This window comes from Erythrolamprus reginae, chromosome 5 (assembly GCF_031021105.1).
Source record: "Erythrolamprus reginae isolate rEryReg1 chromosome 5, rEryReg1.hap1, whole genome shotgun sequence".
Classification (NCBI taxonomy): Eukaryota; Metazoa; Chordata; class Lepidosauria; order Squamata; family Dipsadidae; genus Erythrolamprus; species Erythrolamprus reginae.
The window spans coordinates 94123339-94149045 of NC_091954.1; the positions used below are offsets into that span (position 1 = coordinate 94123339).

The window sequence follows — 25707 nt, forward strand, 5'->3', positions numbered from 1 at the left end:
TTAAAAGATATAATCAAACAAAATCCAGCAAACAAATCCTGATAAGCAGAGACTAACACCAAGATTAATATCAAACCAACAATCAAGCAGTAAACAATATCCCAATCATGGAAGCATCAACTCAGAGAAACAAATAGTAAACAACAAAAAGGCTAATCAAGGAATTACCAAGAAGAAGAAGAAAATTGAAACCAATGCTGACAGGACCCGTCGTACTTTTGCTATATTTTTCATATGAATAACAGAATAATGGAGTCAGAAGGGACCTTGAGGGTTTTCTAGTCCAACCCCCTACTTAGGCAGAGGAACTTATACAATTTCAGACAAATGGTTGTTCAATCTCTTCTTAAAAACCTCCATGATTGAAGCAATCACAGCTTTTGGAGGCAAGTTGTTCCATTGATTAATTATTCTAATTGTCAGGAAATTTCTCCTTAGTTCTAGGCTGCTTCTCTCCTTGATTAGTTTCCATCCATCGCTTCTTGTCCTGCCGTCAGTTGCTTTGGAAAATAGTTTAACTTGTTCTTCTTTGTGATAACCTGTTAGATATTGGACCACTGCTATCATGATTCCCCTAGTCTTTCTTTTCTTTAAACTAAAAATACCCAATTACAGCAACCGTTCTTTATATGTTTTAATATCCAGTCCCCTAATCATTTTTGTTCCCCTTTTCTGCACGTCTCAACATCTTTCTTACATTGTGACAACCAAAGCTGGATACAGTGTGTGTGTGCGTGTATGTATGTATGTATGTATGTATATATATATATATATATATATATATATATATATATATACACACACACACACACACACACACACACACACACACATACATACATACATGTGGTTTCCATGATTTTGTCATCTGCACATATTCAACAGGTTTTTCCAAATACAACACATCTTGCAAGAAGTTTTGCCCTCATTAAAAAATGTACATCTTTGCATTCAAATGTTTCCCCTACCGGTTCAGTGGGCATGGCTTGGTGGTGGTGGGGGTCATATGACTGAGTGGGTGTGGCCAACTTGATGTCCCTCCCAGCAAGGTGGGGCAACACCACCCCAACAAGCCATAACCACAAAGCCACGCCCACAGAACTGACAGAAAAGTTCAGCCAAGTCTTCTAGCATTCAACCTGGCTGCTTCTCGTCTCCCTCTCATTTATGCTCTGTGTATATGAGCCTGAGAAGGAAGAGAGAAGGAGTGAGTGGGAGGGGTAGGGCAGGGCCAATCAGTGGTGCGATTTACCAATTCTCTGAACTGCGCATAATCGCTGCCACTGGTTCTCTAGAACCTGTCCAAATCTGTTGAATTTGTGGTTCTCTAGAACCTGTCCAAACCTGCTGTGGTTTATGCTGCAGCTTTGAGTGTGCATTTGATGGTCCTGTACTTGGCCATATTTAAACGAGAAGTCTAAAATAGGCAAATTCATCTAGAAACGCTTTATTTGATTTTAGATGTCACAGAAAGTTAGCTTAATTCTATTATAAGAATAATACCGTTATTCTAGTTATTTTATTACTTAGTGATTGCTGCACATTATGTCATGGCTTATATCCCTAGTTTTGTTTTCTTACTGCATATATTTTATATTGTACATGATTTTGCTAATCTAAGTTTTTATCGCTTATATTTAAACATTGTTGGCTGCTCTGGTAATTTTTCTTTTGCAAAGTGGTAATGTTTTGAATTAAGTATAATAAATAATAAATAACTGTGAAGGGATAGCTTTGATTCATGAAAATAAGTTTAAAATATATCACATTCACCAGCTGAATATGGGTTGGAACTGGCAAGATTTATGCATCTAGACAGAGTGAAAGCAAATAGGGATGAATTAGCAGGAATAGGAGAGGCAGAAATATTATCCATTAAGGTTTGGCCTAGCAGAATTAATATTCCACCAGCATCCGCCATATAATGACAATGCGGCCTTATAGCTAAGACCTGAAACTTGATTGGTTATTCTTGAATTGTGATTTTCTTTCTTCCTGGGGAGTCCTAAGAAATTTAACGGGAGGTCATTTAAAAATAAAAGATTAATCTTGAAAAGGCAAAGCAGAAGCTATATCCAAAACAGTGGTGGGTTGTAAATGATTTTGCTACCAGTTCGGGCTTGCACATGTGTGCGATGCTTCTGCACATGCACAGAAGCATCTCAGGTGGGTAGGTGGAGCCCATTCTAAGAACTGGTCCAAACCAGAAACAACCCATGGCTTATTCAAAGTCACTCTTGCTTTGCCTTAGTCTTGTGCAAAACATGACTGGTGGAAAATGGTTCATGCCATTTGAGCCTAGCAAGTTGCAATGTATCTGTAGCTTTGCAGTGTTCTTGGAGAGGGGCGGCATACAAATCTAATAAATTATTATGATTAAATTATTATTATTTTAAAAGTGTGCACGTTTTTTTAAAAAGTGTTTCTGGCCTTTCAAATAAAACTGTTTTAGTGAAAACCAAAGGAACAGCTAAACATGACCACTTGACAAGAAAAGTGATCCCTCATTTATTGCGGATGTTATGTTCCAGGACCACCCGCGATAAATGAAAATCCACAAAATAGGGACGATAAATCTTTCTCTCTCTCCCCCCATGCACATTGTCCCTCACTTCCCCCCTCTCTCTTTACCTCTTGTCTCTCTGCCTCCGTCTCTGTGTCTCTGGAGACCAGCCTGCAGCCTACCTCACTTTTTCTGAGCTTATCCTCACGCAGAACTGCACAGCTTCCTGGTTTTCCAGCCGGCTGAGCAACTCCTCTCCTGTGCTCCGCGCTCTGATTCTCTCTGGCTGGGTTCTGCCCCCGCGGCTCCAGTTTCAGCCACTGTTATTGGGACTCCCAAGATGCACCGAGGGGATGCCCTGCCCAGTTCCCTGCAGCTGCATGTGGGGAATCCTCCTCGTGAAGGGCACCCAGAGACTCCATTCCACACCAGGTTAAGCCCCAGCAGCAACCCGCGATGCACTGAGTCTGCAAAAGGTGAACCGCGAAGTGGTGAGGGATCACTGTAGTGCTGATGCGAGAATGAAAATTATATATATACATTTATTTATTTATTTTGGTCAACCCTTGCCCCAATCAAATCATTTGTAGCCTTTGAGTGCAGAATTATTTCCAGGATTGCTTAGTTATAGTTATAGTTTATTAGATTTGTATGCCGCCCCTCTCGGGGCGGCTCACAACATAGCAATAATACAATACATTACAAATCTAACAATAAAAAATTAGATCCATTTAAAAGACATTAATAACATAATAAAACCCCTAGCTATGCAGTCACACACATTCAATCATGCAGTAAGGCCAAAAATATAATAAAAAGGGGAAAGATGGTAATTATCCCCACGCCTGGTGACAAAAGTGGGTCTTGAGCATTTTACAGAAGGCGAGGAGGGTGGGAGCTATTCGAATCTCTGGAGGGAGTTGATGCCAGAGGGCTGGGGCCACCACAGAGAAGGCTCTTCCCCTGGGTCCCACCAGCCGACATTGTTTGGTCAACGTGACCCGGAGAAGGCCCACTCTGTGGGACCTAATCGGCCGCTGGGATTCGTGCGGCAGGAGACATTACATATGGAATAGTAAAGTCCCCTTTACCTACATTTCCCCTCTCTTTTCTTATTTCTCTCTTCTCTTCTATTTCTCTTAGCATTTTATAGATTTACTACTTTACTATATACTGTGCACACGCATCTTATATTTTTGTAATGTAATTGTGGTCACAATACATCGATATAGATTATTTTATGTATAGTTTAAGATCTGTTTTTTATTATGTAATGCTTTTCTTATTATGTAATCTTCTATGTTTCTAGGTTTCTTTCCCTTCTCCTTTATTCCTATTACCCTTCCCCACCCATTTTAACTATTTAAATTTAATAAATTCTTTTTTAAATGAAAAAAAAATGTAATAGTACAGATTATCCTTGCTGAAAGACCGAATGACCTACTTGCCATTCACACTTTGGTCCTCAGGGTTCTGTGTCCTATGGTCACCACTGCAACCTTCTTTGCTGACTTCTGAAAAGCAAACTCAATAGGGAAGCCATGAGGAAGTCAGAGGTTGCAATTGCCAACCACATCATATCCTCACTTGAACATCCACCATGATTGACAGGAACCTGGGAATGCTAGAATTGCTGTTGCCTTATGGCTTGGTCATCTGATGCTGCTCTTTTTCACTATGTCACTTAGTGAGAAACAATTTTGGCCCCAATTGCCCTAGTTAACCAAGGACTATCTATATATTAATAAAACCCAACCATTCAAACAAAGCAATATAAACTTTAAGATCAGTGTAATTTATTTATTTATTTATTTATTTATTTATTTATTTATTTAGTTAGTTAGTTAGTTAGTTAGTTAGTTAGTTAGTTAGTTAGTCCAATGCACAATGAGGGTTTTAGTGGGTATATATCTATATACACATAGTAAAATACATGATGAAGATTATAGAGGAGATACTCATAGTAAAATATATCTAAGAAATAATACAAAAGAAGATATAGTAATAGAACATATCAATGAAAGAATAGAAGAAGAGATATAGGAATAGAAGAAAGGTATAGGAGATATAGGAGAGCAATAGGACAGGGGACGGAAGGCACTCTAGTGCACTTGTACTTGCCCCTTACTGACCTCTTAGGAATCTGGATAGGTCAACCGTAGATAATCTAAGGGTAAAGTGTTGGGGGTTTGGGGATGACACTATGGAGTCCGGTAATGAGTTCCACGCTTCGACAACTCGGTTACTGAAGTCATATTTTTTACAGTCAAGTTTGGAGCGGTTAATATTAAGTTTAAATCTGTTGTGTGCTCTTGTGTTGTTGTGGTTGAAGCTGAAGTAGTCGCCGATGGACGTTGCAGCATATGATCTTGTGGGCAATACTTAGATCTTGTTTAAGGTGTCTTAGTTCTAAACTTTCTAGGCCCAGGATTGTTGCATGCTGCCTGGGAAATAAAATAGAAAGGTAAGATATCCAATGTTTTAAGGAAGACCCACTACACGTACATGCATATATGAATGGGGAAAATAGGAAGAAGCGATATTCTACATGTTTCTTGAAAAAAGTATCCTTTTTCTGCGTCTTGCACTCTATATGATTTGATTGCTTATTTGTCTCCAGACTATCATTAAGTGTTGCACCCTCTGATTCTTGACAAACTTATCTTTTCTTTTATGTACACTGAGAGCACTTGCAGCAAGACAAATTCCTTGGGTGTCTAATCACACTTGGCCAGTAAAAAAAAATTTCTATTCTATATTCTATTCTATATGATTATCTTAAGGAAAATAATCATTTTACAGTATAAATAGAGATGTTTATAAGTCATAAATTATAGCTGCTCTGGTACACATTGTTTATATGAACCAAACCGATATGTGCAGTAGGCTGTCATAAAGCAAATAGGAAACCATTGAAATATGTTCAAATTACCCTTACTCTAAGAAAAAAAAATACTTGCATCAGCTTTACCACTTTTCTGTGCCTATTAGTAATGAACTCTCTTCAGTCATAGGTATACAAAATATAAATTAAAAGGAAAGGTTCCAATAGAATACATAATACTTACATGCTTGTATGAAATTTAAATTGAATATAGATGATTCGTCATAAAATCTATTGCTAAACTACCATTCACATACTGAACTTTTCTGATGCAATTTATTCTACTCCTGAACACTATGTGGTATGAAAATGTAACAGATTATAGGCAATTTTTGCATAATACAGACAAAGTATTCATTGTGCGCTAATGCACCTGGTATAAATAGGTGTTCTAAGTGTGCTCGGCTTAGAAATGGAAGGTCTTTAATAATGCACAACTATCAAATATTATAGAAACATAGCAACATAGAAGATTGACAGCAGAAAATGACCTCATGGTCCATCTAGTCTGCCCTTATACTATTTTATCTTAGGATGGAGATATGTTTATCCCAGGCATGTTTAAATTCAGTTACTGCGGATTTACTGCGGGAAGTTTGTTCCAAGCATCTACTACTCTTTCAGCAAAATAATATTTTCTCACGTTGCTTCTGATCTTTCCAACTAATCTCAGATTGTGCCCCCTTGTTGTTGTGTTCACTTTCCTACTAAAAGCACTTACCCCCTGAACTTTATTTAACCCTTTAACATATTTAAATGTTTCAATCATGTCCCCCCTTTTCCTTCTGTCCTTCAGGCCAGAGGTCTCCAACCTTGGCAACTTTATGAGGTGTGGACTTCAACTCCCAGAATTCCTCAGCCAGCATGGCTGGCTGAGGAATTCTGGGAGTTGAAGTCCATACCTCATAAAGTTGCCAAGGTTAGAAGCCTCTGCTCCAGACTATACAGATTGAGTTAATTTAGTATTAACTATTAAGTATTAACTATTATTCCTATAGCTTTACACTGATAAGAAATAAATGTCTGTATGTTGATGTTGGCCATACACTGACATACATATTTCATTATCAGCCTGAAACAATGCACTGCAGGATGAATGCTTCTTTATTGAAGTGTATATGAAGCCCATAATCTGCCATGCTGATTCAGTACAGGTAAATAGATGTTTGATGATTGCCCAGTCTAGGGCTCAAAGCAGGCGTGGGTTCTTCCTTACTTTGCTGCTAATTCGCTTTCTCCTGTGTCATGTCGGCCTCCTCCAGGTCCCATCAGCTATAAACAATGTAGGTTTGCAGGGCTGCGGGGGAGGGCCTTCTCTGTTGCTGCCCTGATTTTATGGAACCAACTCCCCCCCCAAGGTCCGTACAGCCCCCACCCTCTTGGATTTCCATAAGGCCACAAAGACCTGGCTATGCTGGCAGGCCTGGAGGCCCTAAATCAACCACTAGCTTGTCCATGTGTCTGAATTGGTATGAATGACCAGTATATATGCTGTTGAATTGTCCTTAGTTTTAATTAGGATTTTAGATATTAGTTCTTTTTTCTTGACTTAGAAACATATAGAAGATTGACAGCAGAAAAAGGCCTCATGGTCCATCTAATCTGCCCTTATACCATTTCCTGTATTTTATCTTAGGATGGATATATGTTTATCCCAGGCATGTTTAAATTCAGTTACTGTGGATTTACCAACCACGTCTGCTGGAAGTTTGTTCTAAGCATCTACTACTCTTTCAGTAAAATAATATTTTCTCACGTTGCTTCTGATCTTTTCCCCAACTAACTTTAGATTGTGACCCCTTGTTCTTGTGTTCACTTTCCTATTAAAACCACTTCTCTCCTGAACCCTTTAATGTATTTAAATGTTTCAATCATGTCCCCCCTTTCCCTTTTCTTTTTATTGTTGCTGTTATTGTAATTTTATACTGTTGTAAGCCGCCCTGAGTCCTTTGGGATTGGGCGGCATAGAAGTCAAATTAAATAAATAAATAAAATAAATGTTGCCGTGCCTCATGGCCGCGCATGCGCAGTTCTGAAAATTCCATTAAAAAAAAAAAGAGGTGGAGCCCACCTCTTGCTCAAAGGTACTGAGTTTTTGAACCAGGTTCTCTGTCTAAGAGGGGTTGGGTTGGGGGAGAGAGAATGAGAACTAGAATAAGGATTTCCCTATTCCTAATTCCCCACATTAGCCCCTACATCACAACTCTTTAAAAAGAAAAAAAACCCTTAATCCTCCTTGACAGCTACCTGTTTGTGTGTGATAAAACCAAGTCTGCTTTCGCTAATTAGAGCAACAGCCAACTTTGTTTTGTACCTGATGTCTGTATATGCTTCATTTAAAGTAAAAGAGATAATTTTCACATAGGCAATCAGTAAAGCAGAGGCCTCAATCCAAAGATAATTAGTGCCCAATTAGTTATCTTATAATTCCATATTTTGTGGTTAATTGTTTCTCTTCTGATTGTGCAACGTATTTCTTTTCAACTCCAAATGTTTTGGCATTCTCTTAAATTGGATATCTGCTGTGTTATGGGGAAAGGGTATGTCAAAAGTTGCCCAAGCATTTTAAAATGAATCCTTGGCAACATCCTACCCATGCTGTATTCCATTCCTTTTCTTCACAACAATCCATAGAAGTAGATTGGGAGAATCAAAAGAATGACTGGTCTTAAATGAGCTTCTGTGGCTGGAGGGAGAACTCGTCCTGAATATCCCAGTTCCTCGTCCAATCCCTTAACCAACTGACCACTTGGAGTGGATTTGTTATTATAATCATACTGGGATATATGTTAAGGACCACTGAATCTTCTGAATAGGAAGGATCATCTTGTCTGTATCATCATGGTGAATTTTGGTCTTTAAAACCTCTAGTGCTTTAAAATTTATTAGAATTGGAAGGGAGCTTATAGGCTATCTAGTCCAACCCCCTGCTCACGCAGGAGGCCCTATACTAGTGATGGCAAACCTATGGCATATGTGTGCTGGCCTGCTGATTTTGGGCTCACACAGAGGCTCCGGGAGGGCGTTTTTGGCTTCCAGAGAGCCTCCGGGAGGATGGGAGAGGGCGTTTTTACCCTCCCCACACTCCAGGGAAGCCAGGGGAGGGCGAAACACAAGCCTACTGGGCCCACCAGAAGTTGGGAACCAGGCCATTTCTGGCCTCCAGAGGATCTCTGGGAGGTGGGGGAAACTATTTTTGCCCTCTCCAGGCATTAAATTATGGGTGTTGGCACTCGAGCATGCACAATAATACACACCAACGCTCTTTCGGCACCCAAGGGGAAAAAGGTTCGCCATCACTGCCCTACACCATTTCGTACAAATGGCAGTCCAATCTCCTCTTGAAAGTCTCGTGTTAGAGCGCTCACAATGTCCAGAGGCAAGCTGTTCCACTGGTTGATCGCTCTCACTGTCAGAAAGTTCCTTCTTATTTCCACGTTGAATCTCTCTTTGGTCAACTTCCATCCGTTATTCCTTGTCTGGCCTTCTGGTACTCTAGTTTTAAAACTCCTTTTAATACCAAGACTTATAAAATATTCTTTCATGGAGAAAGCATAATAGTATGCCAATCTAGACCAGACAATTCAACCATAAAAAAACCTTTGCAGTAAATCAGTAGATGATTTATCTTAAATTTAAATGTTACAAGCTTGTTGAATCTTGTTAAAAAAATATTTCCATATATTCTTACCAGCAATAAAGATTCCCAGACCAGGCCAATATAGCTGATGATTTCATAAATTTATGTGGCAGCTTAACAATACAATTTATTACCTTGAAATATGAATTAGCTTTCCAGTGAGAGCACTAAAGCTGTGACTTTGCTAGTAAACTAAGTGGGTACCTTTTAAAAGGAATCAAGGACGTAGCGTAAGATACTCTGGATCCTTTTGTATCATATACTAACTTTTATGAGATATAGATTTAAGGCAAAAAATCCTTCATTTACAAATGAATCCCAATTTTATAGTGATAATAATTGAAGGAATGTATATGTATAAAAATCATGCACAGACGCTCTTCAGCAAATGAATGTTTAATGCCAGCGAAAACAGCTGAAGCATCCTAGCTTATTGAAATTCTGTTAATAATCTTTGCCCACCTGGTGTTTTCCAGATGTTCTACAAATCCAGAATTTTTATTCCAGCTCTCTGGAAACTCAGGAAGGATAATATGTTGTGGACAGCTAATATAAAACATTAGTTTTTTTAAAAAATAAAACAAACAAATTGATTGTATTCATGATCATGATGCTATAAAATTATATTGACCAGTATCTGATGATCGGTTACACAGGAGAATATTGATGAAACTGATTTAGGGTTTATTTGCATGGGATGAAGTTCGCACTTGGTATCTGCCCTGGTATCTTGGGATGGGAAAATTTAGGGTGTCCTTTAGCATATTCAAGACATACTGGAGATGTTTAACTGGCGGGACCACGGAGGTGGGCCTTCTCTGTGGTTGCTCTGGCAGTCTTAAACCAGCTTCCCCTGGAGATTCATACCGCCTTCACTTTCTGGCCTTCCGAAAGGCCCTAAAACACAGTTTATTTATTTATTTTTATTTATTTATTTTGTCCAATACACAATGAGGACTTTAGTGGGTATATATCAATATACACATAGTAAAATACATGATGAAGGTTATAGAGGAGATACTCATAGTAAAATATATCTAAGAAATAATAGAAAAGAAGATATAGGAATAGAATATATCAATGAAAGAATAGAAGAAGAGATATAGGAATAGAGGAAAGGTATAGGAGATATAGGAGAGCAATAGGACAGGGGACGGAAGGCACTCTAGTGCACTTGTACTCGCCCCTTACTGACCTCTTAGGAATCTGGATAGGTCAACCGTAGATAATCTAAGAGTAAAGTGTTGGGGGTTTGGGGATGACACTATGGAGTCCGGTAATGAGTTCCACGCTTCGACAACTCTGTTACTGAAGTCATATTTTTTACAGTCAAGTTTGGAGCGGTTAATATTAAGTTTAAATCTGTTGTGTGCTCTTGTGTTGTTGTGGTTGAAGCTGAAGTAGTCGCCGACAGGCAGGACGTTGCAGCATATGATCTTGTGGGCAATACTTAGATCTTGTTTAAGGCGTCTTAGTTCTAAACTTTCTAGGCCCAGGGTTGAAAGTCTAGTCTCATAGGGTATTCTATTTCGAGTGGAGGAGTGAAGGGCTCTTCTGGTGAAGTGTCTTTGGACATTTTCAAGGGTGTTAATGTCTGAGATGCGATATGGGTTCCAAACAGATGAGCTGTATTCGAGGATGGGTCTGGCAAAAGTTTTGTAAGCTCTGGTAAGTAGTGTGAGATTGCCAGAGCAGAAGCTACGTAGGATTAGGTTTACAACTCTTGAAGCCTTCTTGGCTATATTGTTGCAGTGGGCTTTGGCACTTAAATCTTTTGTTATTAGTATACCAAGGTCTTTAACCGAATGGGGATTATCTGTGATAATTTGATTATTCAGTTCGTATTTGGAGTTCAGATTCTTCTTCCCAATGTGTAGGACAGAGCATTTGCTAGTTGAGATTTGGAGTTGCCATGTGTTAGACCACTCAGAAACAGCGTCAAGGTCTTTTTGGAGAGTAGTTGTGTTATCGGTGGTGTTGAAGAGTTTTACATCACATCTTTCTCCAACTTGACTGTATGACTGTATGATTGTGAGATGAATGGGTTTTTTTTACTATGGGGTTTAACTTTTTGTATCGTATTTTATTGTTGTTCGCCGCCCTGAGTCCATATAAATGTAACCAAATCAAATCAGATCAAATCAAATCTTGGTTTTGATTCATGAAGTTCCTTGTGGAGTTTTGCTTCCAATAGGTAATTCTCAAAGCTCAGAATTGTTTTTCTTTTTCTTTTAAGAAATTCTTTTGTATTTCTCTTGCAAAGAATACTTGATGGGGAATGAAGTGAAGGGAGCATTGGAATTAATAATTGATCCGTCCTCCAATAAGAGCGAATTTGGAATAGGATATCGAATTCCACTATTTGGATAGTTGATAAGTTTGTGTAGCTAGAGGAAAATGAGGGATGTGTACTTCATTGTCACTTCAACTGCCCAGTTTTCTACTTGAGTGATTCTCCCTGTGCTGATACTCTCTTATAAACAACCCATCATCCTCAATATCACTTGACCCTCCATCATTTAGTGTTTTTATGCAACTGTCCACCTTTCTCCTCTTTTATCACTTCCTTCCCTTTTAACAACAGAGATATTCCAATTTCTAATTCTATTCAGTGGTATTTTTTTTCATTTTACTTGTTACTTAGCCCTCCCCCTTCCCTATTTATCCCTTTCACAAACTATTCACTTTTTTTGTCTCTGTGAAATTGCAAGGATAGGCATGCAAGTCTGTCTTTTGACCTTGCCAGAATTCCTCCTGCTTCCTTCATGTCGTCTTAGCTGTCCATTTTGGTATGCATGTGAGAGTGATGTCTTATTTAACATCACCAAATAGGTCAAGGATGGGGATGATGGAAGAAGGGTTCTATTTGATTGCACCAATAAGATATTACTAGCAGCTTTGATAATGCTGCAGCAATGCTTTCTGCATTAGTAGTTGCAAACCTCTAAACTGTAAGCTATTGATTTAGACAAAGTTTAAATCAAGTTTAAAGTTTGGGGGGCTGCCCCGAGTCTTCGGAGAGGGGCAGCATACAAATCTAATTAATAATAATAATCCTCCTCATAGTTTGGCCATGTTTCAATTGGTGGAGATAAAAATTAAGAAGTTGTTAGTATAACTTCTTAATTTTTAACTAACAAGTTATTAGTTGTTAGTGTTTTCAGCCATGGAAAATGACGGCTCCAAATTTTATTTTTCCCTAATTCATGTTCCAGAATTAAAAACCAGTAAAGTTGCCCTTAAAAGTGCATGTGTGTATGTGCACAAACACAAATAGAAAGAATAGAGTTTTATTGGCCGAGTGTGATTGGACAACCAAGGAATTTGTCTTGGTGCATATGCTCTCAGCGTACATAAAAGAAAAAAATACATTTGTCAAGAATCATGTGGTATAACACTTAATGATTGTCATAGGGGGTCAAATAAGCAATGAAGAAGCAATCAATATTAATAAAAATCTTAGGATACAAACAGCAAGTTATAGTCATACAGTCCTAAGTGGGAGGAAAAGGATGATAGGAATGATGAGAAACAACTAATAGAAATAGAAGTGCAGATTTAGTAAAAAGTCTGACAGCATTGAGGGAATTATTTGTTTAGTAGAGTGATGGCATTCGGGGGAAAAACTGTTCTTGTGTCTAGTTGTCTTGGTGTGCAGTGCTCTGTAGCAACGTTTTGGGGGTAGGAGTTGTACACACCCATACCGACCCCCACAGAAAGAGAAGGGGGAGGAGAGAGAGATGATCTAAGATGAAACAGGTGAGATAGTTCTTACATTCCCCTAGTTCACACTTATATCTTGTTGCATGAAATTTAGTGCTAGTTAGAGCATGAAAAATCAATCTTACTTAAGCTGAATGGTGTGTCAGTAGGGCAGCATTATATCCATAGTTCTTCATCTGTGAAACTCTTATTTTGGTGCAGGTGCCCAAACAGTTCTCTGACAGGATAAAGTACACATAGTGAGGACTGAGTTATCTAAATTTAGGAAGGAGTGCATTATTTTAACATTCACGGGTGTGTTTAGGAACAGAAATTATTATCCAATGCTCTTTTCTAATTTGTTGGCGCCAAGAATCCAGAACATATGCTACAGGAATTCAAAAGAATCAAGCGATGAGCTGCATTATTAAAATCAGCAAATGTTGCAAGAAAAAAATGAAACAGGAGGCATATTTTTGCATGAAATTTAATCTTTGTTACTATATGCAACTTTTATTTTCAAATAGAATTTTCCTTTGTGAAAAATCAGTAGCATTTGACTTGATTTTAGAGCCTTAGCATTTGGGGCGCTCTAGTGGAGAGTTGATTATTGATCAACCCTATCTGACTCTTCCTCTCTAATTGATAAGTGATGAGTTTAAACCCCTGCTTTCCTTCTATTTTTCACCAAATTATAAAGAGATTTTTCTTTGAAGGGTGACTATAAGCCAAAAACAAAACAAATAGTCTCTTTATCAAACATGAAAATTGACATGTATATCTACAGAATATCTCTCTTCAAAAGCAAAGACAAAAAAATACTATTTCTTATGCAGAGAAAGGAAGAGAGAGAGAGACTGACTTTATATATATGCTATTTTACATTTAGTACAAAACTCATGCATTTTGCATTTGCTTGCCCTTACCTGAGTTTTCTTTTATTTTTTTATTGCACAGTAGGAATTGTCTGCCTATTCAGTTGCTGAATATGATTTGACTGTACTGCAGTTATAAACTAAGATAATAATACTGTATTTCTTTGTCAGTCTGGACAATCTCTAGCTTTACATTTATTACCTCTGCTTGCCTCTCTAGTGTTCATTGATATGCTTTGGTATTGATTTCTGATCCTGTCGCTCAGGGGCTAAGCAAGCCATCCACAGAGGACGGGCTTATGTGTGTATTCTTCATTTCATTTCATGGTTTGTAGCACCAATTATAGATTATTTTAGTACAGTCCATAAAAGAATAATATAAGCTAGGGGAAAACAAGCATGTTTCTGTGCTCCACTAACTTCAATGGAATTTAAGCATCTTTTAATGAGCTTTCTGTTCTTCATCCCAGTTTCCCCGCCCCGAATGGCAATTTTTATGAATTCTGTTTTGATGTTGTTCGTGTATCTGAAACCACACAAAACTAGTTTAGTGCACAGAGCGCTAGTAGATATGGTTTCAGTTTGCTTGCGGACTGGATTGAGTAGCCTGATGATCAATTAATACTGTTAATGTATTAATTGATCATTATTACATAATGTATCCAGTGGCTGCTTAAGGATGAACAGGCCATAATTACAGCACAGGTGCCCAGACCTGTGGGGATTCGTCACAAATATGTGCTTTCCCCACAGCAAGATATATGTATGTATGTATGTATGTATGTATGTATGTATGTATGTATGTATATGTATATATTATATGTATATGTCACACTTTTTTTGCTGAATTTGAAAATTAAGGGAGACTAGAATAGATCTATTTCGGCCTTATTTTGGCCTCATCAGCTAGCCATACCCACTGGGACTTGAACCTGCAACCTTTGCCTTGTAAGGCAGAGAATTATCCTCTAGGCTACAGTATCCAATCCCTTCAGCTCTGTACCAGGGAAGGGTTACATATTTTTGTGTCGAATCACCCTGGTGTATTGAAGGAACTTCACAGCTCCTTATTTGCCTCTCGGCCCAACCCAGGGCCATTTCCAAGGCAGTTAATTTTATTGGTAGCCGACAATTCTATCTGTATGTGTCACATATATCACATATTTTTGCTGAATATTTAAAATTAAGGGCTGTGTATGTGTATATATACCAGTTGTGGCCAACTTTTAAGTGCCTAATCCACCTTAGCTAATTTAGACGACAAATGTGGCAACCTTGTTTATTCCTTTCCCTAATAATATCAAACCGACTATAGACTTCACAGCTTATGGATCACAATTTTAGTAGTGACCATGCGAAATTGATAGACTGGATTTTATCATGGATTTTATCCGTCATGTATTATTTTATCCTACAACTTTTGGTTGTGTATTTACTAAGTGTTTTTATTTGTTTTGGTCTATGACTGTAATAATAAATTTGAATTTGTATCCATTCTAACATGGCTAATTCTGTTGCTGTACCCATACTATTTTATTGTACTTTATTTGGAAAAAGGATTTCTTTTTTTCAAAGTCATCAGATAACACAACATAAATTACATAATTTCATTCTGAAGATTTGCATAGATTACTTGTTTGGGCTTTGGAGGAGTCCCCGTATTCATGGCATCTTCCAGCTTCTGCTAAGAGTAAGGCCAAGTAAAGGAACCAAACTACTTCTTGTGGGGACACGAGAAAAGAACCTAAGGAAAAGAATTAGGACACGCAGTAGGTCTGTGTAGATGTCATATTCAAAGGCCAACACCCCCCTCCCCCAAAAGCTTCAGTATATTTATTTTATTTATTTGTTTTGTCAAGTACATATGGGTGGTATACAAAGATATAATAATATTTATATACATGATACTAGTAAAAGAGAAACATTAGGGTAGGGGACAGAAAGGACTCTGGTGCACTTATGCATGCCCATTACTGACCTCTTAGGAATCGGGAGAGGTCAACAGTGGATAATCTAATGGTAACGTTTTGGGGGGTTAGGTGATAATACTACGGAATCTGGTAGTGAGTTCCATACATCATATACTCAGTTACTAAAGTTGTATTTCCTGCAGTCAAGTTTAGAGTGGTTTACTTTAAGTTTGTATCTGTTGTGTGCTCGTGTGTTGTTGTGGTTAAAGCTGAAGTAGTAGTTGACAGGAATGACATTCTAGCAGATGATTTTATGGGCTATGCTTAAGTCGTGTTTAAGGTGACATAGTTCTAAGCTTTCTAAATCTAGGATTGTAACTAATGATGGGCGAACTGAACCCGCACAATTTGGGTCCATACCGAATTTTGCGGTGTTCGGTATGCTGAACATGAACCCGAAAGTTCGGGCAAAGTTCGGGGTCATGTTCGGCGTTCAGAGCTTTGTTTATTTTTACGTGAAAGGACCACCCTTTGCTTGCAGCGCTGCTGCGGTGTTCTTTCACATAAAAATAACAATGTTTATTTTTACGTAAAGACCTCCCTTTGAAGGAGCCGGGGAATCCCTCCCATGAAGAGATTCTGCGGGCGGAGCCTTGACGTCACCGGCAGGTTGCTAAGGATGCCAAGGTGATCACTTCCTGGATTCCATGGAATCCAGGAAGTGATCACCTTGGCATCCTTAGCAACCTGCTGGTATACGTGACGTCAAAGCTCCGCCCTCAGAATCTCTTGGTGGGATTCACCGTTCGGGTTCGGGTTCGGTTCGGGTTCGGCCAAATTTTGCATAAAGTTCGTCTGAACTTGCCAAACCCTAACACCGTTGGGTTCACCCATCACTAGCTGTAACAGCTGAAATTTTGAGGACTAGTCAGAAGAACCACTTGTTTAGTGCCATTATAAGTTAAGACGGTCACTGAATAAGTAGTCATTAAGTGTGGATCACCTGTAATACAAAGATTGTCTATTGAGATTCACACTTCAGGGTGGTCAGAATCACTCACTGATTTCGGTATGTACATCTAAGTTGAATAGTTCAGAAGCAATTACAAAAACAAGGTGAAATAATAATAGGTTTCCCTGATTGGGGTCATTTAGTGGGGCTTATTTATATGTGGCTGCTGGTGTACAATTTAGAATGTGAACAGGTCAAAGACTATGTGATTAATGGGTACAGAATTAAATTGAACAATTGAGGTAACAACAGATTTTTTCTCAAATTTATGCTTAATACCACACTTAGAGAAAATTGGTACAAGATGTTCCATGGATGCTAAATTACCCCAGTATTAATTTTGAAAATAGACCACTTACTTTCTAAAAACAGTTGCAAAAGCAATTATCCATTTCAATAATTTTTTCACCTTTGATGGCAAGGTATTAAAGTTCAACAATAATAGAAAATAATATACAGTATAAACGAAATGAATTTTAAAAGCGAATTATTCTTTTCAGGCTGCCATTTTTTAAATTAAATATTGCTAAATTAAATATTTATAATACAGTGCTGGCTTTGAACATAGCAACAGCTGCTAGGATTCTTCTACTTCTCATTGGAAATTAAAACCATCCCTTCTGTAGAAGAAAGGCAAATCAAATTATGGGAGTATGTGCTGATGTCACAACTTATTTCACACCCGAAAAACAAATCTGATGTAGAATTTAATTCAATGTGGAATCCATTTTGGGATTACATAAAGAGGTTCATGTGTCATATCCAAAGTGAAGTGAATAAAGAGGATAGCTTTGAAGGTCAGGGGGAAATAATCAAGTAAATGAAACTTAAAGCTATGTACAGAAAAATAGCTTATGAAAGTATTTCAGGCAACCCTACCTCAGTAGCCGGTTTCTACTAGTATGGTCGACATCATCATACCGCTAGTGAAAATGGAGCTGTGTTTACAGCTCTGCATCTCCAGCATGCGCATGCACACATTTGAGCGAGAATTTATTTATTTATTTTATTTATTTATTTATTAGATTTGTAGCCGCCCTTCTCCGAGAACTCGGGGCGACTCACAATATGCTTTTGTGCAGGAAGCAAAATCTTGCAAGGAGAGGCTCGTGGGCGCAAGATTTCGGTGATTTTTTTTGCCTTTGTGCATGCACGGAAACAAAAAAAAATCACCAAAATCTCATGTGCTCATGCATCCCCTCACAAGATCTTGTTTCCTGTGCATGCGCAGAAGCAAAATCTCACTAGGACATGCATGCACGCATGCTGGAGCTGCGCAGCTGCGAGCGCAGTGCCCCAGTAGCAGCAGGAGAGGCAACTGCTGCCTGCCCTATCTCCATCTTCATGAAGATGAAAGAAGGAACTAGAAAAATTATTATTATTATTATTTATTAGATTTGTAGGCCGCCCATCTCCGGAGACTCGGAGCGGCTTACAACAACAATACATAGTACAAATCTAATGGTTAAAAAAGGACAGTTTAAAACCCTCATTATAAAAACAGTCATGCATCCCAAACAAACCACAGATAAAATGAAACGGCCTGGGGGAATCAATTTCCCCATGCCTGACGGCAGAGATGGGTTTTAGGAGTTTGCAAAAGGCAAGGAGGGTGGGGGCAATTCTAATCTCCAGAGGGAGTTGGTTCTAGAGGGTCAGGGCCGCCACAGAGAAGGCTCTTCCCCTGGGCCCTGTCAGACAGCATTGTTTTGTCGACGGGACCCGGAGAAGGCCAACTCTGTGGGACCTAATCAGTTGCTGGAATTCGTGCAGCAGAAGGCGGTCCTGGAGATATTCTGGTCCGATGCCATGAAGGGCTTTATAGGTCATAACCAACACTTTGAATTGTGACCGGAACCTGATCGGCAACCAATGCAGACTGCGGAGTGTTGGTGTAACATGGGCATATCTGGGAAAGCCCATGATTGCTCTCGCAGCTGCATTCTGCATGATCTGAAGTTTCCGAACACTCTTCAAAGGTAGCCCCAAAAATACATTCTGACTTGCAAGATTTTGTTAAATTAGCTTCAGGTTGACACGGTGTCTGTTTCTTAGTATAGTCTACTTTATATGCAGTAATGGGCAGCCAAAATTTTTGCTGGTACTCTGTGGGTCTGGATTATTTTGTGGGTGTGGCTTGATGGTCACATGACTGGGTAGGAGTGGCTTGCCAGCCATGTGACCAGGTGGGAGTGGCTTGAACACTCATTATCGTTCAAGTGAAGTCCTCGACTTACAACCTCATCAGTGTCGCTCGCTGGGGTGACAATTTGCTTCACAATTCCTGAATTCTATTTCCTGGGTCACCCCCTGCCTGAGGCTGGGTAGCTAGGTGAACGGATGCTGATCAGCTGTTGAGAAAAGAGGGGGGAAGGAAAAGGCCCTCTACAACTCCTGCCGGTGCTGGTCTCCCTGCCACTTTCTGAGGAGGAAGAGGAGGATGGGAGAGGGGGGATTTAAAAATATCAGAAAGCCGAGGGAGAGTTACAAGGTTATTATTGCCGCATGATGCCTTTTCATCTCAGCTGCGGGCAGAGCAAGGGCTTCACAAGGGGAAAAAGACCACAGGCCAGACTGCTTTGGTATGGCTCGGCTTGGCTTGGCTCAGCTCTCCTTTTCTTCCCTGTTGTTGCTGCTGCACGCTCCTTTCTTTTTTCCTCTTTCCTCCTTCCTGGCCTTGGGAGGTGGCTGCATGAAGCTGAAGGGGAGCTGGGCAGGAGAGAGGGAAGCTCATTTGAGGCCAGGAAGGAGGAAAAAGAAAAAAAGCAAGGAGCACAGATGCAGCAGCAGCAGCAGGGGAAAGAAGGAGAGCCGAGTCGAGACCAGTAATCCAGGAAGTGAGAGCCGCTGGTCAGCTGGAGCTCTACACACAGCTTCATTTCCGCCTGTGGAACTGTGTTCCACCCCGTCCTGCCTGCTGCCCACCCCTGCTTATAGAAGCATAGAAACATAGAAGACTGACGGCAGAAAAAGACCTCATGATCCATCTAGTCTGCCCTCATACTATTTCTTGTATTTTTATCTTAGGATGGATATATGTTTATCCCAGGCATGTTTAAATTCAGTTACTGTGGATTTACCAACCACGTCTGCTGGAGGTTTGTTCCAAGGATCTACTACTCTTTCAGTAAAATAATATTTTCTCATGTTGCTTTTGATCTTTCCCCCAACTAACTTCAGATTGTGTCCCCTTGTTCTTGTGTTCACTTTCCTATTAAACACACTTCCCTCCTGAACCTTATTTAACCCTTTGACATATTTAAATGTTTCGATCATGTCCCCCCTTTTCCTTCTGTCCTCCTGGCTTTATAAGGTATATATATACCTTATATACCTTATAAAGGTTGAATTTTGCCTATGATAAAACAATTATTTTTTAAAAAAAATATTTGTTAAACTTGCTCAATGTTTTAGTTTGGGCCAAAATTATTGGAACTCATTCATCTCAATGTATAATGCTAATTTGAGTTACGTTGTCATAGATACTAATTATTGTATGGAGGCATGATTTTAATATCCATTCACTTTAGCGTAAGCTTTCAGTCTAAGGTAATTTAATGTGCAGATTTAAATCACTGTTATTCTGAAATGTAAGAGCAAATTTTATGATGCTTGCATCTTTTTTCTACTTTTTGAGGGTTTTTTTTTTCCTTCTCCACCACACCCTGTATATTGAAAATAATCCGAATAGGTCACTTTATTAAGTGACTTGATGCACTTTGACATACATTTGGAAAAAAGAGAAACAAGTAATTTTGAATATGAACTATGAACTTACTTCATGTCACTTTTCCTTTAGTAATCTATTTTTCCAGAATGTTGCATTTCTAAGCAGGTTAACTCTTAGTCTTTATGGTAAGGTAAAAAATGGTACAGGTAATCTTCAAGTTACAACCAGTCATTTAGTGACCATTCAAAATTACAAGCCACTAAAAATCAAAGTATGATCATTGCAGCATCTCGGTGATCATGTGATGAAAATATAGACATTTGGAAACTGGCATGTAGCTGCAGTGTCCAGTTTCTGGCATGTCTTCCTAGCAACAGAACAATTGTCTCCTTAGCAACAGAAATACTGAGGTCAGTTGCGGTTGTAAGTTGAGGACTATCTCACTGTAGGGAAAGCCTACGATAACTTTACGAATGTTCAGTAAATTCAGTTTTTAAGGCGGCATAAAGGACTTAAATCTTCTCAGAGTTGTCAAGAGAATGAGATGGGTGGCATTTAAATAAAATAAATAAAACAAATGTACTTGCAATTGAAGGTTTTCTGGGCTCATAACTTAATTCCTCTCACCCAAGTTGTGATACTTATTGTGACTCTTCTTTGCTATTACCTTAGCAAAGAAGAGGATAAAAAGTATACACTAAAAGCATTATTAGCATTTTCTTTTTCTCTGAATGTTTAACATTTCAAAGAAATATCATTAATTATTATTTTAAGCATTGATTCACTGTTTTTTACTGCTCATGTTGTTTTACTGTATGTTGTAAGAAAAATAAAGAAAATTTTATACTCCCCCATCTCCCCAAAAAAACCCCAATAGAAAGTTGGGAAGAGAAGAACTTCGCTGCAAAGCAAGGAAAGATAAATTAGAACAAGCCTAACCTTCAGACTGTAGGCTTGATTTGGCTGACAACATTTCAACTTTCCCTCACTTATATCTCCCCATTTGTAATTACTCCTCCTCCCCTACCGTGCCTGAACTGTGCTCATATATTTTCCAGTTTCTCAAGCATAGTTATTTCCAGGGGTGGGCTTCACAATTTTTAGCAATGGTTTTCTGCCCAGTTGCTGGCTGGGTGTGGCCACGGTGCGCACAGTCTAGTCAGCCTCCTGCACCACGGTGGTGGGAGGGCGTTTTTCATATTCCCTGAACAGTAATAGGCTGCTGCCCCTATGGGGGGGGGACGCAATGGTGGTAGTAAGTTTATGCACTATTACTGAATAATTAATAGTTTTTTATTGTCCTTCCTTCTCTCGTACCTTAATATGATTCTTAATTACTTTTAAAAATAGGGCATAATTATATAGTATGTTTTTACCCATAAACGCCTTAATCCTTTTAATCATTAGCTAGAACTGAACTTTAATAGCAATTAAAGAAAATTGAGCTACTTGCCTAATCTGTTATTATATTACCTTGTGGGTTCAATAGAAAATCTTAAAATGTTACTGTGCTCCTCAACAAATAATGCTGTCTATCATTTTTCCTTTTTGTGGCTATTCCAATAATGTGACGTAATCAACTGAAAAAGAGTCCAAGCACCTATTTGAAATCTTCTCTTGGTCGGTAAGCCACTCCCACCCAGTCAGATGGCCTTTAAGCCACCCCGGTCACATGATTGTCAAGCCACTCCCACTGGTCACATGGCTGACAAACCACTCCTACCCGTCACATGACCATCAAGCCACACCCACAAAATAAGCCATGTCCACAGCGCAACAGAGCACCCTGCTCTTACCTGCATCCAAAATAGGCCGCATGGGGACTCTTGGGAAGGGAAGGGTGGGCAGGGCAGGGCCAGGAGTGGGATTTGGGGGTTCTCTGAATTGCACAGAATCTTAGCTAGAGGTTCTCTCGAACTCCTGCAAAGCCCCAGCAGCCCATTCCTGGTTATTTCCACACAGCTGAGTTCCTCTGCATTTTCACTTCACCATGTTGCCTTCCCCACCACATACTGTCCTGTTAATTGGTTAAAAATAGTTAAGGAGTGAGGGGCATAGATTATACCATATACAGGTAGTCCCCGGGTTATGTCGTCCCCGACGTATGATGTTTCATCATTACGATGACCCGGGGACAGCTTCGAAGCCACCGCTGCCACCGCCACCTCCATTCGGGCAAAGGGATCCCTGTGGTGGGCAGTGGCTTCTGAGACCCCGTGGAGACCCGCTCACCCAAAAGGAGGCAGCGGCGGCTTCAAGGGACCAACAGCCGGTCCTTCTTGGCGCTGCATTGCTGCAGCCTCCGAGGCTGTCACCACCTCCGTTCGGGTGAGGGGTTCCTTGAAGAAGTGCCCCCCTGCCACCGCCACCGTGTAAATCGGAATATTTGTGTAAATTGGAATATTCCGTCTTACACCAAACTTGGCTTACGACGGGCCATGGGAACAGATCTCCGTCGTAAGTCGGGGACTACCTGTACTGTACTTGTTCATCTGAATAATAAAACTGTCTTCTTTTAATCCTTTCCTTGGTAGTTTCCCAAAATAGAACTAGTCAAAAGACTATATATGATAGACATTTCAATATTGCTGGGCCACCATAAATTGGAAATCAGTCAGTATGTGTAGTTCCATCACAACTGGAAGAACAGGATCCAAGAAGGATTTCAAAGGTGTTTCCATTGAGGTCACAAGACAGAGATTCCCTTAGACCAAACCAGGAAAGGAGAACAACAAATTATGTCACATTTAGGCTCAGATCCTGGTTCATTATATGTAATCCTATGTAGCATGTGTAGGTGGTGGCAGAATAAACAAAAATGAAAGATTACTATAACTGCCAGTTTAAAAACACATGTGGACTGATCACCTAGAACTTACTTTGAAAAACAACTTGGGGTTTACCTCCAATTATTGATACGAACAAGAAAATCACAAGAGCTATGGTGGTGCAGTGGTTAGAATGCAGTACTGCAGGCAAACTCTGCCAATTGCCAGAAGTTCAATCCTGAACTGATCAAGGTTGCATCAGCCTTCCATCCTTCTAAGGTTGTTAAATGAGGACCCATGTTTTTGGAGGCAATATGCTGACTCTGTAAACCACTGAAGCAGTATATAAATCTAAGTGCTATTGCTATAAAATCAATGAGATGTTGCAGAGGGTTGTAACCAAAGATTTTCTTTTATTTATTTATTATTTTATTTTGAAATTTATTGGCCTTCCATTGTACCACAGGATAACTCTGAACATCTTACAATATTAAACAATAATGACAATATTCTTCATCTCATATAAGGATTTCTCATTGGTTGGACTCCTTCCATAGAAAATAAACCTCTTCATTTGATCTCCAAGTATAATCCAGATATTTTGAAATCAAATTAGGATTACTAAATCAACAAATATCCAAATGAATCATAAATAGTAGGAAGAGATGACAAATTTCTATTTCCTGCTGTCTGGTGATTATGGTATTTGTGAGAATCCAACTTTTGTGCTTGTAAACCAAAATTTATGGCCTAGTCTTATATTCCAGCAATGGTATAACAGATCATGATTTAAATTAGATTAGATTAGATTAGATTTATTGGATTTATATGACGCCCCTCTCCGCAGACTCGGGGCGGCTCACAACAATGGCAGAAACAGTACATAGTGACAAATCTAATATTTACCAATCTAATTACAGTTTTAGGTTGAAAAAAATTCATAAAAGCAACCCCAATATATATAAAGAACAAGCACACAATCAATCATACACCAAAATAACATGGGCAAGGGGGAGATGTTTCAATTCCCCCATGCCTGACAGCAGAGGTGGGTTTTAAGGAGTTTACGAAAGGCAAGGCGGGTGGGGCAATCCTAATTTTTGGGGGGAGCTGGTTCCAGAGGGTCGGAGCCACCACAGAGAAGGCTCTTCCCCTGGATCCCGCCAGACGACATTGTTTAGTCGACGGGACCCGGAGAAGGCCAACTCTGTGGGACCTAACCGGTTGCTGGGATTCGTGCGGCAGAAGGCGGTCCTGGAGATATTCTGGTCCGATGCCATGTAGGGCTTTACAGGTCATAACCAACACTTTGAATTGTGACCGGAAACTGATCGACAACCAATGCAGACTGCGGCGTGTTGGAGTAATATGGGCATACTTAGAGAAGCCCATGATTGCTCTCGCAGCTGCATTCTCAAAAGTGCTTCTCCAAAGGCAACTGGATCTTTTTTGTTTTTCTTGAAGACTGTTTGCTTCTCATCCAAGAAACATCTTTAGTTCAGAATTGAAGAACAATTGAAAAAGTACCTTTGGGGTAACCATCACTTGGATGACTGAGAATCTCCATAGACAAAACCATGATTTTCTATGCGGGGTGAAGCCTGTCAATCTTAGTATGCTTTAGTTATGTCTTTTTCAACCTGGATAACAAAAAAGTTGGCTAGTATTTTGAATTCTGGAATGGATTCAGGTTGGGAAGCCTTCTTCTTTCCCACTGCAGTAGCTGGAACAAATACATGGCAGTGAATTTAAGCCCATTAATTTCAGTAGAAATGAAGCTTTATATATTCTGGAATGATTGGGTTAAATTCATTTTCCCCCCAATCAGAAATAACAAGTATTCCTCTTCCCTATACCTATATTTATACCACTTCTAAACGTGCCCTCAATATCTGTTTCAAAAGATTGGAGGCTTTCCAGAATAAAGATTTGTGGGTCTGTCTAAATTCATATCAATATCGTAGGATTTCATCATTACATTTCATGAAACATTTTCCAGTTTTGAAAAAAACGATATGACACTTATAAACTACTTGTTACATGTATTTTACATTTTCAATAATACACTTTTAAAAGGCAACTACCGGTATTTCTTCTGTAACTGAATGTGTTTCTCTGTGTTTTAAAAACTCAATTGCTCCATGCTCATTTGTATATAATTATATAGGAAATTATATAATGTTGTCTCTTTTATATTTTAAGAAGAAAATGATTCCATTAATTGCTATCAGTTGGTACCTTGGCTAAAGAATTTGATAGATTATGCCAATCTATTGCCTTTGAAGTTCATGTTGAATTTCTTTTATATTCCATTGCAGACTCTGGAGGTTTGGGTGGTAATTTAGGGAGCAAATTTCCTTGCCTGAACAAAAGCCCACAGTGTTGGGTTTCTTCTATTGAAATTATATTTTCATTGTGTCTGCATCTTGACAACTCTGGCTATATTTGAAACTGAAGCAGCAGAATTTACTATAATTCCAGGTGTAATTATATAAGCACTTACAAATTCTTTAGGGATTGCATTTTCTTAGAATTGTTTCAGAATGTGTGTGTGAAGGGAAGGCTGAGGGGATGGTGAAACCACGTTTGGAATACTGTGTTCAGTTCTGGAAACCTCACCTACAAAAAGATATTGACAAAACTGAACAGGTCCAAAGACGGGCTACAAGAATGGTGGAAGGTCTTAAGCATAAAACGTATCAGGAAAGACTTAATGAACTCAATCTGTATAGTCTGGAGGACA

The 25707-nt window shown here is 39.2% G+C and overlaps 1 protein-coding gene across 2 annotated transcripts in view; it reads left to right on the forward strand.

Annotated features, from left to right (window-relative positions):
* Positions 1-6320: 6320 nt before the first annotated feature.
* The window catches only part of SCHIP1 (schwannomin interacting protein 1), a 560589-nt gene continuing 541202 nt past the window's right edge, over positions 6321-25707 (forward strand). The window contains exon 1 of one of the 2 annotated variants that reach the window (XM_070753548.1): positions 6321-6541. In XM_070753548.1, the coding sequence (XP_070609649.1) occupies positions 6525-6541 (17 nt within the window). In that variant the 5' untranslated portion in view covers positions 6321-6524. The remainder of the gene's footprint in view (positions 6542-25707) is intronic. The other variant, XM_070753546.1, reaches the window with a different exon arrangement.